The 17,891-nt window shown below is 33.6% G+C and overlaps 1 protein-coding gene across 2 annotated transcripts in view; it reads left to right on the plus strand.

Annotated features, from left to right (window-relative positions):
• Positions 1-17,891, plus strand: part of Akap6 (A-kinase anchoring protein 6) — a 321,551-nt gene that overhangs the window by 220,622 nt on the left and 83,038 nt on the right. For both annotated transcript variants that reach the window (XM_026413799.2, XM_026413806.2), the window contains exons 9-10: positions 8,055-8,201; positions 11,382-11,606. In XM_026413799.2, the coding sequence (XP_026269584.2) occupies positions 8,055-8,201; positions 11,382-11,606 (372 nt within the window). The remainder of the gene's footprint in view (positions 1-8,054; positions 8,202-11,381; positions 11,607-17,891) is intronic.

A 17,891-nucleotide genomic window follows, 5' to 3' on the forward strand; every position in this document is an offset into this window, starting at 1 on the left:
AGTAAATAACTGGTATTGCTACAAAATTGCATTGAGAAGGTAATAGGATTGAATTTCTACACAAGTTGACACTCAATTAAAATTTCCATATATCCAGTGAGTTAGCCAGTTCTTGTCCAGGGAACTAAAGCAAATGCCTTCCTACTAAGGTGATCACTTCAAAACAGACAAAATTTATAATAGAGTCAAATCAGGACTAAATGCATCAGTGAAAACTGGAGTTTTGCTTATAGAATACAGATCAAAAGCAAGAAATAGACTACAAAGCACATGGGATGTTTCTTCCTCAAATTCCACTATTTTTATTGACTCTGGGGAAAAAAAAAATAACACATTAAAACCTCCTTACTGAATTACTGTCCTAAACCAATAGATCCATTGGGCTTGTTCAGCTAAAAGCCACAACAGACTTTGTAATGCAGTGATGTAATCTTGGCTTTGTGTCATTTATATTCAATCTTAAAAAAAAAAAAAACAATTTTTCTGAATAGACAGGCTGACAACAATATTGTTCAGTGTGGGTTTTTATTTGGATTCCTTCCAAACGGTTCACATGCCTTCACAGTAACACATCATGCTTGCTTACATTTTTTTTTTTTTTGCCTGAATTCTAAAGTTTTCTTCTTTTACTAGCTTTCTGTTTTTCTTTTTAAGGTCTCAGTTATGTTTGTAAAACTAACCAGCTCCACCACAAAATTAGGATGTATCTTGCAGAGAGCATTCATTTTACTTTTTGCATATTTTTCCCGAGGTCATGTCAAGGTTAGTTTGAATTCCATCCTACATTAAGACTTCTTTCACAGCTATTTAGCTCGGCAGCCTACTCCCCGCTGGGGTCTGCCCCTTGGGCACGTCAAAGCTTCAGACCTGACAAATCACACACAGATGAAGCTGTACAGTTTTTTAAACAGTTTCATCAGTAACTTTTTTTTTTCTTTTTCACTATCCTCCTTCATGGTATGATTTTTTTCCCTCTGAATTACCATTTCAGTAATCGTTGATTTCTATTTGAGACAGTTTGTTTTTACATCAGAGTTACAAACTAGCAATATCATTTATTTTACACAAATGTATACTAATAACCTTCTAGGTGCCAAGACTGCAGACAACATTCTTGACTAGTAAAACTGTAATTGTATTATTAAAATCTATTTGGAGTTAAGAAGCTAATTGTTGGAATATCACAGAGTTTACCGGAATCAGAAAAAAAAAAAGGCAACCATAAAAATGCATTCAGTTATAACCTATTATGAGTTGAGCCTGGAAATGTTTCTCAAATGGTTAGTAATATGCTCTTATCAGTATTTTAGCAAATTGTGAAACTAATGGTGCAACTCCATTTCCTGTTTAATTGATGAAGTTAAAGTGCTTGGCTGCTAATGAGTGTATTAGCAAACAGTGTCCCCTTTACAGGCTTAAGTAGATCAGGATTTTTTAAAAGCAGCTTACTATCCTTATTTTTATGGGCTGAAAAATATTGAATGCCACAAAATTGCTAGATCAACTGAAGAAATGGTGTAATTATTGCTGTACAGTCATTTTGTCAATGTCAAGTGACCAGATTATGGTTTTTCTAGTTTCCTCCGTAGAAAATAGTTATTTTCTCTTACAAACCATGGGCTTTTCATTGTATTTTCATTTAAAACAAATAACACCTGAAGATCTTAACTGCAGACTAAGCTGAAAACTGAGGGAGAAAAATAATATTTAAATGATTCTCTTCTGTCCTCTTTTACAGTTAGCTCAGCATGAAAGTACCCAATGAAGGTTCTATAAAAGGTTGCTTGGTTGAAACTAATTAAAGACAGGTCTAAATAGAAAAAGAAAAGAAAAAGGGATCAAAGGAATTACATTAGGTGTCAGGATGTTGTTTGGGGGACACTTTATTTAATTTTTGTGATTCTGTACCAGGAAAATGCGAAATTCTAAAAATGTCCATTTTGGCCATAATTCTACATTTGTGTTATTTTTGCAATAAGATACATGTCAACAGGCAAACATCTTGAAGAAATCATTTCAGCATTGGCACGTTAACACATTATGGTGAAAAGAGAGGCTTGTGCTTTTCACGCAGTGCATTTCAGTCTTCAATTAACGTGAAAGCACTACAATGCCTATGCAACTTCTCTTGCCTAGTGGTGGACCATTTATCATTGCAGTTTTACATTGACCTTGACACCCACTTCATTAGAATAAAGATTGTCTACCATTTAGGTTACATTGTTCCTCTGCACAGAGACCCCATGCAAATTTCTGTTCAGATAGAAGAGCTGCGAGGCTGTCAGAGGTCATCTGCATTAAATGATTGCAGCTATTTTCCAACTGCTTCTTTTCATTCTACTCAATTCAGGCTAGGAGGATCAATCAAGTCCTCTGCCTGAAACAGTGGGACTGCTGGGAATATAACTGTTTTTGGTAGTAGTGGATATGCCCTAAACAGTATTAAATATTTAATATAAACTCATTAAAGGCCATGCAGAGGCTTCAGAAAGATATCAAATTTCTGGAAATATCTAAGGGGCTAAAGAACCTTTTTAAAAAATAAATAGAATAATAATGATCAATTTTGTAATTTTAGAGGGTATAATCACAATATTTCTTAAACTTCATGAATCTTTCCTATATAGGATGTGTTTTTTCTCATCCTTGACATGTGTTGGTAAGGGAAGAGATAGGCAGGCTTGCTGTTCTTATGCAGTACTTTACATGAAATTGACATTAAAAGTTTTCAGGCTTGTGCTTTTATTTTTATTTTATAATGAAAAATTCTTCTCCAGCTATATTTATTTTAAAAGGCTTAGATATTTGTTATGTAAAAGAAATGATTGAAGAAATAAGTTGCCAGATCTCCTACTTAAGTTTCCTGAGTAATATAATTGGAATTAAATTATTAATGGGAGATACTTTTAAAAAGATTGTTTTATGATCTTCTATTAGGGAATTTGCAATTCATTTTAATATTTGTAGTTTGATTTATATTAAAGATAATGCAATCTATGTCCAATTAACAATACATGGCCAATGTAATGTGATTTCCAGATCATGCAAATGGAATAAGCTAGAAGAGGGGGGGAAACTCAATTCTTAACCTCAGATGTAATTTGCTGTGCGAGTTCTGGCAATTTTAAATGACATTGCACTTTTTAATTTTTCCAAAGGCTCAGCAGCAAATTTATCCCAATCAAGAAAGCCTATTATTAATTTACAAGGACAATTGTAGGAGTCTTTATAATTTCTCTGTGCAATTATTCGCCATAAATGCTAATGGTAAAATACAAGTCGTTTGTAAGAAATGACAACTATTATTTGTCTTGGCCTGAACCCTCTTCTTCAATTTTGAACATCTTCCCCAAGTGTTGGTGATCCTGACTCGTTGTGAAGCATCACATGCTTTGTGAGATGCTGGACATTGGTCTTCAGAAAAAGGAGGCAGCACAAGAGCTGCTGCAAAGGCAACACTGGCCTCTAGCAGTACAGCTGAGCTGTGGACCCTGGACTTTCATATAAAAAGACTCTTTGTTCATCACTGAATGGCATTAGGCATGGACTTGCTGAGGGGCCACCATGAAGCCTCCAATGAGAAGGGCAAACACTAGCCAGAGAACACAATGTGAGAGTCATAGACACATCCTTGCATTTTTGTGCAAAAAAAATGCACATTTTCACCCATAATTTTGCCAGTAGTTTTGTGTTTCATATGTTCTGTGCATGTGCTGTCTCGTCAGTAGACTAAGATATTTTATTTTCTCAGTGTATTTTCTCCATCTATCTGCCTATCATGTGTATATGGGAAAGGTGATCATGCCAAACATTCAGGTATTTGAAGTGTTAAATTGCACCAGGAAAGATATTCAAATTTGATATTTTTATAGATCATTTTCCTTGTTTTAACTCTTCTAATATAAAGTCACATGAAGCCAGTTAAAAGTAATATATTACATGATATAAATACTCGGACCCTGATGACACAGAATTTGACAGTCCTATTCTAATAATGAAGAAAATGATTTGGTTTAATTCTTGTGTTTCTTGTAACCAGAGCTTCACTCTCTGCTCAGCAATGTCTGGTCTCTTTTCAGCATAACCAACAGAAGCACCATACAAAAGTCTTACAATGGATGTCTTAATCTCTCTGTGTGCTTTTAGAGCATTATTTTGAATTCCATCATGCTGCCTTTTTTCTTTCCTCTTCTGAAGTTTTATTACAACAGCAGAATTCCCAGGGAGCTTTGGGGGCAAGGTTCACATAATATAGCCCTGAAGTTTTGCTTAGGTGGGAGCCATCCCCCAATCCTGGCCATCTTTTGATGATCTTTCTATTTCAAAAAGATTCACTGGTAGAGTCTTATACATTAGCTGTATATAGTTTATTTTTTATTTTTTTATTTACTAGACAGTGAGCATCTACAACCCTTTCATGATGCTTTCTTTCTCTGACCTCACAGTGACAAGGCATCTTGTTCTTTAACATTGAGGGAGGCAGAAAAATGCTTGAGTTGCTCAATGTGTGCCTTCTATACCAGTTTCAAAATGGCTTATTCTTCTGGTTTCCATGGTGACAATTAACACTGTTTCAAGGCATTGTTCCAGTCTCCATTTGGGCAGAATTTTCGGTGTGATTTTTAACAAAAAAAAAAAAAAAAAAAGGGTTTTAGAGGGGGGAAAAAAAAAGCCTTTAGCATAACTGTCAAAAAAGTTATCTCAATCAAGTCTGCATGCATTTCTAAGTATGTTTATTTCAGAAATCCCTGTTTTTGCTGGCTTTGTTTTATAATTCAGTTTATCATTTGTGCCTGTAAAAAGGAAACTCTTCAGTAAGAATTTCCTAAAAACTTCTATAAATCATAGCTAGGACAGTGAAATACTATTTCTGGTTTTAACTCTTTAAAAAAATTTTTTATAGTTATATATACTGGATTAGCATTTAGGATAGTAGTGTCCTGTGTCTTTAATTTAGATCATTCACAAATCTATTAGTAGGATTCATTAGTCAAAATTGAATTGGCCAAGCAAATACACTTAATAATGTAAATATGCCCTTTCAATAGAGTATATTTTATTTTTGACTAGACAGAGAGGCCCACAGCAGGTGCTATTGGGAAATTAAATACTGGATGCTTATTTACCTTAGCACTCAAGAAAAGCCATCTGACTTTAACTTTGCTAATCTCATTTTTGGCTATTGAAGAGTAGTCTATATCATAACATCCCCAGACTACAGGACACAATGGGGCAGCCTCTGCTCACTTACTGCTGTGGGTGGAATGAATATGAAGATTAAATTATCTTTCCACCACAGGATAAAGTAGCCCTACTTGATAGCATGACTGAGAACAGATAGAGCTGGCTGTCATTGCTCCCCCTCCAATGCTTCTGAAAAGATGGTAGAGAAGAATAAAAACATACTATCGTCAACAAAAATATAACCCTCCTGGTATTATTACACATACAGCTTAAGACCCTAAATCTTATCAAATCCAATATTTAGAGTGCTTCATAAATTAAAATATAAATATTTTCACCTTAAATTACATGACATTCTTTTATACATATACCAATATATCTAACCATTAGCTAGATTCTTTTAGATTTTATAGTTTGAAGACATTGTCCATCTATTATCTCTTTCATCGGGCTATTTATGTAGTAGGCTACATAGGGACAAGAGCATGCATAAAGATAATATTTTTTAAATATAATAATCATTTTAGAAGATATTGATGTAACTACTTATAACCCATTTCAAATTAATTACTTTTTTTTTTCTGGTACTGGGGATTGAACCAGGGTACTCTACCACTTAGATACATCCCTGACCCTTTTTTATTTGGAGACAGGGCCTCTCTAAATTTCCCTATTAGGGAATTTGCAATTCATTTTTAATATTTGTATTATGATTTATATTAAAGATAATGTAATCTATGTCCAATTAACAATACATGGCCAATGTAATACAATGTCCAATTAACAATACAATGGCCTTAAACTTGAGATCCTCCCACTTCAGCCTCCCGAGGAGCTGGGATTATAGGCATGTTTCACTGCATCTGGCTGGCAATTACTTGCTTTTTATATTTTTATTACTATAAAAATATGATTTTTGTGGGATACATCTAAACTGTTTTCTTTCTTGACAAATTTGCTGTGTAGGAGGTATTCAGAGTTGGGCTAAAGAGAAATGAGTTGTCACAAGTAAAAATGATAAATGGTAGAGGCCACTGCCAGGTGTCATAGCCAGAGGACTCCCTCTGTCAATTAACACATGTGGCATAAGTAAAAGATTTCTGCCTCCCTGAAATACTGGTTCCCCCAACATTATGTCAAGGTCTTACCAAATTAATTATGTAAATCTTTACATGGGAATCTGATTACATAAAGAATATTGGCCTCTTCTTCAGTTATCATTCTGACAAATAAATCGCTATCTGGGTTTCTAGAATACTTATTGAGTATTGAGTCCCCAAAACTCGAGTGGACAGTATGTTTTCTGTATTAAAGTAACGTGGTCCTGGTAATTGCCTGTCATTAGAAAATGCAATCAGAGTTTCCCATGTATCACAGGCCAAATTCTGAAAGCGCTCTAAAGCAACCCTTGATTTTCTTCACTATGCATATTCATGTAATTTTGGATACTCTGACATCCTGATCAACATTCATTAATAATATGAAATGCTTTAAATCACCTCATTTAAAACATTTTGTTCTGTGATCCACAAATGACTAACATTTGGAGAAGTTTACATAATACAAATGATGTGCATGTTTAGTGTAAATGAAAGATTAAAATATGAAACTAAAAGTATGCAAACATATGCACGCAAATGCTGAAAATCTATTAACTGAAACAGTAATTTCATACCCTCTTTTCCTTTAAGCTGCTTCCAATTGTATTTTAGTTTAGGATTTTATATAATATCATATTTCCAAGGTAAATAAAATTACCCAAGTGCTTGGGTATGTTTTGAACTCACTAATTAATGCTACTTTGCCCAGACAAAAATGTTTCATATTAGATCTGATAAGGGTGCTTACCTTAGGGCAACCTTGCTCAATTGGGGAAAAAGAGTAGTGCTACCATGGAACTCAGTGACCTAACTTTCGTGTTTCAAAGAAAGAAGTTTTGGAATTGCCATTATATTTTTAAAATATTCTAAAAATGTAAAGTATGTTTAATATTTTAAAGAGAATATAATTTTTCTACTCCAAGGTATTTTTACATATATATATTTAAAAAATATAGCCATAGTTATTTATAGCTATCCATAAGACTTTCTAACTATGAAGTTATACAAGTATAGTTATTTCAAGAGAATCACTATAGTAACTGTCACATTAAATAGCTCTTACATTATTTCCCTCAAAACATCTTTTAAGAGAGATCACTTCACAGTTTGTAGAATATGGAGTATATTGAGGAAGAGGATTCTGTAATAAACTGTAATTTTTGGAAACACTTTACAATGACCAATAAAGAGGTATAGTTTGTAATTATTCCTCAAACATTGATCTTTTTCCTCTCTATTTGAACCTCTTCCCTAAGCCCACACAGAGATTTTAAGTAAAAGAAAAATGGAAACAGAATGTTAATTGAGAACTCAGGCAACTTATAAGAAAGAAGTAACTTAATTTTCATTGATAGTTTTATTTAAACCACTGAGACTTATTTTGGGGACACATGAGACAGGCAGCACTCTGGAGCCAAATATTGATCAAAATTAACTGTAATATTAAATCCTACAAGACTGGATATTTTCCCATTTGGGATGCTTTCAATTAAAGATCAAATGCATATATAAACTTGATTTAAAAAGACATAAATCTTTGTCAACTCAATACATAAATTAGATATTTGTGTATATGTGCATAATATATATTTTAACTGTTTCTAGCAATATTCCTCAACCACTCAAGGTACTTAGTTTAAGTTCATTATCCTTACAAATTTTATTGGAAATAAAAACTTTCACACCCATAAGTATTACATACTCTGCTCAAAGATTTTTCTAAGAACACCTCTCTCCCTAATGATATCTCTTTCTTTCTTTTCATTTTAGCGATATAGTGTGGAAATGTCCATCAGGCACCTGAAAAAGACGGAGCTGCTTAGTAAGGTTGAAGCTTTGAAGAAAGGTGGCGTTTTACTACCAAATGATCTCCTTGAAAAAGTGGATTCAATTAATGAAAAATGGGAACTGCTTGGGGTATTTGCATTTTTATTACTGTTTGTAGGTTATGTGTACATTTTTTGTGTAGTGAAGTACTCTATCTGTCTGATTTCTAATTTGAGGCACAAATATCTCTCTCTTTCAATTCACTACCTACATTTCAAACAAGCAATTCATGCTATTATGTGGAAAACACTGCTTTTCCTCTTCCGTTGATTTTTTTTTTTAAATTCTGAGCTTGTCTCCTCTCAGATTTTAATAATTTTGGTTCTTTAATACATAAAAAGTAAGTAAAATATGCCATGTATTATGGGTATGCACCAAGTCAACTATAATACAGTATATCTGATATACACTGACTGTCATGCTTGAGTGAATGTTAATAGAATTTATTCTGAAGGTACATGTTAGAGACATCTACTGTTTAACTATTTACTGTACCCTTAAGATGAAAAGTGGAGTTGTCACTACAGCTTTCAAGTCCCACTAAAGCACCAAAACAAAGATGCAAATTTGACCCAAATCTGAAATGCAGAATTAAATCAGCCTCTGTTTTGTGCCTCAATTTCCAGCTCACTTTTAACAAAAGCAAAAAAAAAAAAAAGAAAGAAAAGAAAAGAAAAGAAAAAAGTTTCATGTAATTCATTTCACGCAATGATGGGCTGGGTCTCAGCCAAAGACTGAGATGCAAGAATCTGGCAAAAAGGCAATCTAGAGATTCTGTTACCCAGAGACCAGGGTGGCACTGTGCAGGAGACAGTGCTGTCCTTTTGTTGGAAGACAGCAGAGAGAGAAGTTAACCTGTATTTTTTTCATCAGCTTCTCCCCTAAATTGCCTTCACTTCAAATCAAGGGTAAGCTAAATTTGTCAATTACCTAAATGATTAATTTGAACAGCTAAGTATGGGTGGTGTCAGTTATGGAGCCTAATTTTTCATGCTTTCCGTTTTTTCTGCCTCTTTAAAATTATTTTTGAAGAAATAATACTCCAAAAATATTTTGAATTAGAAGCATTCCATGTACCTTGATGACTTGGAGAAATGCCAGCGTTGAGTTTATGTCAGGCTTAATCTAGGTGATTAAAAAACTGCAACTTTAAGTCCTTGGTTCTCATCTAAATTCTCTACACTCTGCAGTTGTGCAAAGTAACTTAAAATGTTAAAAGTTCTTACTCTAATCTATTGTTACATTGCCTTTTAATAGTAATTAATGTCTTCCACTTATGGTGATGTAAGTCAGAACCTACTAAATTTTATAGGATTCACTGATCTCAGACATGAGAAATGCGGTTAGTCTATGACATTTTAAAAGGTTGTTTATTAAATAGATAACAACAGCAACTTTATTTGCTTCATCAATAAACTGATAGTCTGTTGACATTGCATTTTAATATATCTTTTGCTAATTTGATACATAACTAACATTTTTTAGAAAACTGTTCAGAGTATGTCGTTTATATTGCTTCCACCACAAAAATTTTAAATCAGCATCATATTGAAGAGAATAAAAAAAGATTGTTTAACTATATTTTATGGATCAGATGCCTTAAAATGGTTGTGATTTTTGATAAAAATATCATTCAAATACAATACACCATTTTGCAGTGATTTGGGGGGAAGAGTAGAATGAAGGAAAGATTTTATAATACAAAACCTGTGCTACACTAACACCACCCAGGCATACTCTTTTAATTGGCTTGATTACATTTTAATTGGCATGAAAAAAATTAAAGACAAGGATTTTAACTTCTAACAATAGTAAAATAGAGGGATATGGTTTTTAATATTACTTTCATCTAAGGTGAACAGTGTGGAATGGAAATACATTAGAATGAAATGTCAGTGGTGCGTACAGTTTAATCTGTGAAATTTTGTCCCCTGTGCTGCATATTACTCTGTCTCAATTGCATATTAAACAACCCTATCAAGGCAGGCATTGGCATCTGCTGTGCTGACACAAATTGTGAATTAAATGAAATTGATGTCCTCTGTCGTATATTTATGAAGACGGACCATTCTCTGAAGTATTCTGTTTATGAAGAATTTATGATTGCAAACTGTTCCAGAACAAAAAAGTGGCAATAAATTCTTTTTTGTGACCCTACCCTCCAAGGGCATTGATTTCACCTCCTGCTGCTACTTTTGTTACAGCATAAAAACAATAGCTAAATCTGGATTCCACTGAGGGTCTTCAAATTATCAATATTTGCACCATGAAAATATAAGGGTGTTGCCAAGAAAGACTATTTTTCTGTTACAATCTCCTAAAAATACTATTTACAGAACACTACACAGCAGATGAATGTTTGTTGATTTAATTTTATTTGTGTTTTAAAGATACTTTTGTAGGTTTAATTTATCATTATCGATTAAATCCTATTAATTCTACAAAGAGAGTGCTTTCCACCAAAGGAGGGAGAAAGAAAGAAAGAAAGAAAGAAAGAAAGAAAGAAAGAAAGAAAGAAAGAAAGAAAGAAAGAAAGAAAGAAAGAAAGAAAGAAAGAAAGAAAAGAAAAGAGAACCAGTTCCAAGGCACCTTCATGTCATAGTTGTTAATCTAAGTAGGCTTCTAGCAGAGTGAGTTGGGCATTATTTTAACACATACAGTATAGCATCTAGCATGCAAAATGCTAAATGGGAAGAATTGTGGGGTTGAACAATTTCCCAGTCAAGTAAAAATCAACATCAGCACCAAGGAGTCTACTTCTTTTTAAATGTCCTCTGTCATATTGTTTGGGAAATTGTACTTTACAAAACAAAATAAGGAACTTAATTCTCTGCACAATCTACTCTTGGCCTCTTTCATATATTGATTAAACTCTGACTTCTATCTCTTGAACAGGATATGTAGAGAACTTTTTACTATAAATTCTTGTCATGAATATTCAAATGAATTTTTTATCTATGACCATAGTGAAGTTTTGGACTAAATCTCCTTTCTGTTAAAAAGGAAGGTATAAGTGGATGAGGTTTTCTTATGCATCCACTGGCAGTCAGAAAAATGCACACTGTCTGAGAATTTGAATCCCAAATGGGATAGCAAGCTGGCCTAAACTAATTATCAGTAGTGAGGTGGAAGGTACTACTGGACACTTCAATGTAGCTCTTGTTAATGATTTTTTTTTTTTTTTGCACCTGAGCTAATACATGATTTTGTTTTTGTTGTTGGTGTTTGTTTTGTTTTGTTTTGTTTTTGTTTTTGAATCTGATACATTAGAAAACCCTAGGAGAGAAGATCCAGGACACAATGGCAGGGCACAGTGGGTCGGGTTCACGTGACCTGCTTTCTCCTGAAAGCGGAAGCCTGGTAAGGCAGCTGGAGGTCAGGATCAAAGAACTGAAAGGATGGCTAAGAGATACAGAGCTTTTCATCTTCAATTCCTGCCTGAGACAAGAAAAGGAAGGAACAATGAATGCTGAGAAACAACTGCAATACTTTAAGGTAATAAAAAAACAATCAAAGTTGATAAAAAGCTTTCTTTATGGTAGAGATGAAATATTTATCAACTACATGAAGTATTATGCCCATGTATCTATGGATCACTGTTTGCTTAAATGTTTCCTTGAATTTATAGATGCCTTCCACATTTCTTATATGCTAATGTCTATATGCGTATAAAGATGAACATCAAGCATATCAAATACACATTGTAGAAAAGTCTCTGCTACTTGGGTGTTTTATGCATTTCCTATTGAGGGAAGACTCTGGTAAATTAAAAGCAGATCAGCAAACACCCAAAGATTACTTGGGGACTTTGAAAGGTAGACCTAAATGTTCTATAAATAACTTGACTAAAAATAGTTTTATAAATTGGTCTGATCAAAGCACCTGATTTAATTTAAGGCCATTAATGCTGACAAAAAGAAACATAATTTTTACATATGTAAGAGTCAACTATGGAGGGCAGGAATAAAGTAAAAGAGGTTCCTACATTATAGTATATTCTATTGTAGGATAATACTCTCCTTAGCAACACAGCTGTTTTCATGTTCATGTCCATGGAGAAGCATTTCCCCTGGTTTGTTTCTATTCTTTACACAGTATCTATTCAAAAGCAGTTTAACATTTGCATGTTTAATCATATAGTCCTAGCTTGTTCATACTGCTTGAACCCTCCTGAAAAGGTTGTAATTATTTGTGTTCTGGCTGGTATCAGCCTGAGGCTTTGGGGTTGTAGAATTTGAATTTTGTGGCAAGAAACTTTCTAGTGTGAAAGGTATTAAGAGAAACAGGACAGCTAAGAAACAAAGAACTTCTTGGGACCAAGCAACCATTTCTTCTCAAAACCTTCCAGGATCAGGTCTTATTCATCTCTCCCCACCCAGCAATCTGTTAGAGAATTTAGTCCCCTGTGGTTCACCTTCCTTTTGCCATATAGACAGGCTCATCTTGCTTCATGGGGGAACCCAAGAGGAGGCACTCTCAAAGTAAGGCCACAATATTTCCCAATAAATTGTCTACATTACACATTTATATGTTGTCTTGGTTGGAAACCTCCTCTTCTGCTGTTTAGTTGACAAGATCAAACTGAAAAGTGAAAACATCTTGACAAGTGGGTTTTATAGTCTAAAACCTATTAGTACCCACATAATTTGTCATTTTTTACTTGTCCCACCCAAAAGTGTTATATAATAATTGTAAACAACAAGAAGTTTGTTCCGACCATTATTGATCAACCTATCTACTTATGTTTTATGTTTTATATATAGACCATTTGCTGTTACTTGCTATTACTATAGGTAGAAGCATGAAAGGCTCCACATTAATTTTGTTGTTTTTTCCACAGGACATTAGCTTTATACTTTGACTTTGTATAGTGACAACATTATTTTTAGTGAGGTGCCAGTAAAAATTTGAAAGAACTTCAGAAGCAAAGAGAGAAGGAGATAGGTGGAGGTGGGGGGCATTCTACTCTTTTGCTAAAGTTGCACTACCACTCTCTAGCCACTAGGGGAATAGTCACTACACCTAATTCATTATTTACCAAGTGCATTTTTGTAACTGAAAATAAGCATAGAAGTTTTATTTCTAAACTACAGTAGAGACCATCACATGGTTTTGCCATTCTATTCTCTTCTTCAAAGACATGTATTTTTACCGTGGAGCATTCTTGTTTTCAGTGTCATTATTCATTAAACTGCTTTTATATCTCACTTTATTTAGCTATTTTAAAATAATACAATTATCACAGAGAATTTCCTATTCTAAAAAGTTAGGACTTTAAAAATAATGTATACATAATCATATGGTTCTTCATCCCCATTCCATCCACTGCTTTCTTCCCCTAAGTTTATCGTAATCCTGAACCCCATATTGATTATTCTCTTCCTTCCCTTTTATAGGAAAGTGTATTTTTATTTCAGTTATTTTTCAATTTCTAAAAAGATAGTCTTGCTATAAATTGTCTTTCAGAATTTTTTAATTTACTAAATAATGCCAAGATTTATTCATGTTGTTGAGTATGATACATGTATCTCATTTAATCCTAATAGCAACATAGGACTGCTATTTAGATCCTGATTTTTCATATGCAACAAAGGCACAGGAAGGCTAAGTCTTCTGTATCCAGGGTCACCTTTAATGCATGGTAGAATTGGCATTTTAAGTCCAGTAATAAGACTCTAAAGTCCATTTTCTGAACCACTATGCAAAATTAGTATTTATTGATATTCACTGAGTATCCTTCCATATCAGATGACTCAGAGAGAAAACTGGAACAGAACTAGGTTTCATTGTTTCTTTATGGCAGATTTATCAGTCACTGCCTTTAGCAGTTTGGCCAGAGTAGCAAATTAGCTTTAGCTACTGAAGATATTTGGGGGTTGGGAAGATAGTTGTGGTTTGGGCTTGAATTTTTATTCTATGTCAGTACAAACTTCTTTTTTCTCTAATTTTTTAAATTGAAACTTTTCAAACTTTTTGAGGTGATAAAGCCCTAAAAATACTGATGATTTTTCTTTATAACCTTAAAGCTCTATTTCCTTTCTAAAGTTGAGCTTGAGGAGTTTGATCAGATAGTTAAAGGGGTCTAGCATAGCATTTTCTTGTTTTAAAGAAAAATTTATACATGTTTATAAATGTCTTTTATAGTGAGAATTTTAAATATTTCTAGTTACTTTTCTTTGTATATGATTAATCAAGTGTTCTCTGTCTTACCACATTCATTGAAAGAGTGAAACCAAATATGTATAATAAATAATAACGATGTAATATGTTTATAACCTGTCAAAATCATAATTGGTAACAAGCATATACAGAATGAAAACTTTTTTATTTGCCATAAATCCAAAAAGCAGATACCCTCTGCCTTTCTCAGTGATAAAATAATTCAAATATGAGAGTTGTTATAGAACCTTTATGTTTGAAAACTGCTGTGCTCTGACTCTTCCTGTGGGTTCCCACATCTCTTTCCGTCATTGGTCACACAGAAGAGGGCAGACATTATCCATAGGCTTTAACTTTGTGGTTCTCCATCTAAAAACCTCAGGCTTTTAAGACAACTGAATTCCTTTATATGACTCCGAGAGCAATGATAGACAAATCACAGTGCACTATCCAGAAGAACAGGAAAGAGAGTGTTTCGGACCAAAAGAAAAGCCCTTCACATTGTAGACAGAACTGCATTTCATATTCATAGCTTGATCTGGGATAGGACTAAATATCAGGATCTTAAGTTTTTGGAAAAGGAAAAGCAACTGTGGATCGTTTCCTTTTTCATTAAAGCAGTAAGTATAGTACATGTGGAATTAGACACGAGAAAATTCTATCCAAAAAAGAAAGAGTTGAAGCCCAGCAATGGAGGAGAAACATAAAGGTGTGAAGCCCTGGGACAGAAATGCAAAATTGGCAAGAAGTGAACACGATGACAACAAAATGCAGGAGAGCAATCATATCAAGGATATAATGAGGCCAGCTGGCAAAGGGCACTGTAGAGCTGTGTGTGAGCAGCTTCAATGCCATTGGCTAGAAATCACTGCTTTTTAATGATGACCCTTCAGAGAGAAAAGAATATAATTACTTAATCATGTGTCCTTGCATCCCAAAACCAAACTCATTATTCTAAAGGCTCTAAATTGGGACAAAATTATCTGTCACTATAACTGCAAAAGTCCACAGTGCTAGCCTGGACCCAGAACCAGCCTGAGAAAGGCAAGTTTAGACCTGTCATAAGATCCTGTCATGAAGAAGGTGAATGAGTGGGATAGATTTGGTAACCCTGTCAGTGATTAATGCCCCAGATTTGCTTCGAAATTTAAATTTGACCATGTACTCTTTTCCATGTTATTATACTTAACATGTACCATAATTATATAAGTTAAAAATTATGATCTCCTTTTCTTATGTGTATTTACATGTTTTTATGAATGAAGAGCTTGAATTGTGGAAAATAAATGGAACTTGTTTGAATCCACATGACAACTAAAAACAGAGAGTGAAAACAATAGCATTTTGGTATAAATTCAAATAATCTCCCACTCTGTCATTTGATGACCTTTCAAAGAAACTCTAAAACTTTGTTTTATTCTAAACCAGGAGTTGACAAACATTTTCCGTGAAAGACCATATAATATGATCTCCATTGCAGTTACTCAACTCTGCCATCTTAATGCAACAGCAGCTACAGACAATATGCACATGAATAGATATAGCCATATTCAATGAAGTTAATTTATAAAACTATTTTAAAAGCAGGCAGTGGGTAGGTTTGACCCACAGGCCATAGTTTCCTGACCCTGTTCTAGATTACAAAATTTATTATAAATGGGTAAATGGCTGCTATCTGTACCTCCTTTTAAAAATGGAGACTACACTAGAATTGCAATAGGAAGATGAAGCATTCTTTTAATAACTGTAACCACAACAAATACTGACTGAGTGCTCTTAAGGTATGAGGCACAGTTTCTAAATGTTTTACCTGCATTTGTTTGTTTAATCCTCATCACCATCCTGAGGCAGGTGGTATTATTATCTCCTACTTACAGAGTAAAAACTGAAGAAGGGAAATTGAAGTAAGTTGCTCAACCTCATACAGTCAGTAGATGATAGAACTAATATCCAGACCTATAAATCATTCCACAATTGATCACTACTTTTGTAAACGTGACATTCCCTTGGTCAAAGTTCTATTTCTAGAAAGAAAAAAATACATTAGCTGGTAACATACTCCATTGTTCCTTCCCATTTCTGAATACTTGACAGCTGGCTAAAGGAAGTCATTGAGTCAATGTTATAAATCTTTTAAATCAAATTTACAGAGTAGAGCCTTGAAAAGGATTCACATGGACTATGAAATGTGCAGTATCACCAAGTAATTACTTTACAAAGAAATACCACTAACATAATTTTGCAAAATAGAGAAATTAAACCCCTAACCACAGTCCATGCTTTAAGAAATATTTCCTAAAAATCTCAATGCATAATTTCTAAAAATAAAAACAAGGCCAAGGTAATTATGATATTTAGGGAAAATTTCCAATATCCACTATAACCTATCTCATTGGCATAATAAATAATTCCACTTCACGTAGCACCAAAATTTACATTTTAAAGTAGATTAGATTGAAAGACAGGAGAGAATACTTTGGAAATTTTGATACATGAGAAAAGTAGTCTTGGTTCTTACAGGTGCCTGAATTATCTATGCTACTCTATCCTGGAGACATTAAAAAATTTTTAATGATGCTATTAGCAAAGCTGCAAACAAAGAATTACAGTAATGTAATCTGGTTATAACCAAAGCATATAAAACATTCAAAATTAACAGACATTAGATGATTTTCCTTTATATAGGTCTTAGATAAATTTAAGAAACTATTATACTAACCATACATGTTAATCAAAAGAAAACTATGTATATTCATTTAAAAAAAAAAACTCTTATCAGATTTCCACCCCCACACATAAAAAAAAATGTCACCTAATATATCCCTGGAAATAATTGGATATAATCCAGAACTAACTTCTAAAAAAATTGGCTGGGTTAAGGTTGAAATTCAATGTTATATTTAAATAAATCCTATTCATGTTACTGCCTGAGGGTGGTGGAAAGACCCAAAGGAAATTTTTATAGGCAGTTCCAGAGCAGTTTTCTAACGTAAAAGAAAATGGAATAAAGGCCAAATCCTTTCTAATCACACCTTCTGTGAGGAAAAGATGCTGAATGATATTCCTTTGAAGTGGGGAGTTCTGCCCTAATTTGAAGATGCAAAAATACAAAGATACAAGTGTGTGCTCAATTTATGTGCATCATTTGTATTGTTGTTATTGGATAAGCCAGATTTATGGAAGTCAAAGACTGCCATTCTAATCTAGAAATAAGAAAAGGAGAACTCACATATTCTTTCTTCATTGCCTTAAAAATCAGACAATGGCTCAGAAACCAGAGTGATGAATGTTTCTATTCTTAAGTGATCTCTTAACATGACTTCAGTGTAATTTTCTTTGTTAATAAACTCAGATAAGGACAAAATTAGGAGAACAGAATTGCAAAGTTGTTCCCATGTTCTCTGCTGTAGCAAATATAGGACTGGAGCAGTGAATCTGATCCACCACAGTGTAGAGGCTTAAGCATGTGGGTTCCCAGAATGCTTAGGTTATGCTGGCTCTGCCATTTTTCTTTCTTAAAGCCCCAGATTTTATATCTCAACAATAAACATAATAAAATACCTTAAAGAGTAGTTGTAAGTGTTAAATGTGATAATATATATGAAAACTTTTTAAAATAGG

Source organism: Urocitellus parryii, chromosome 6 (assembly GCF_045843805.1).
Source record: "Urocitellus parryii isolate mUroPar1 chromosome 6, mUroPar1.hap1, whole genome shotgun sequence".
Taxonomy (NCBI): domain Eukaryota; kingdom Metazoa; phylum Chordata; class Mammalia; order Rodentia; family Sciuridae; genus Urocitellus; species Urocitellus parryii.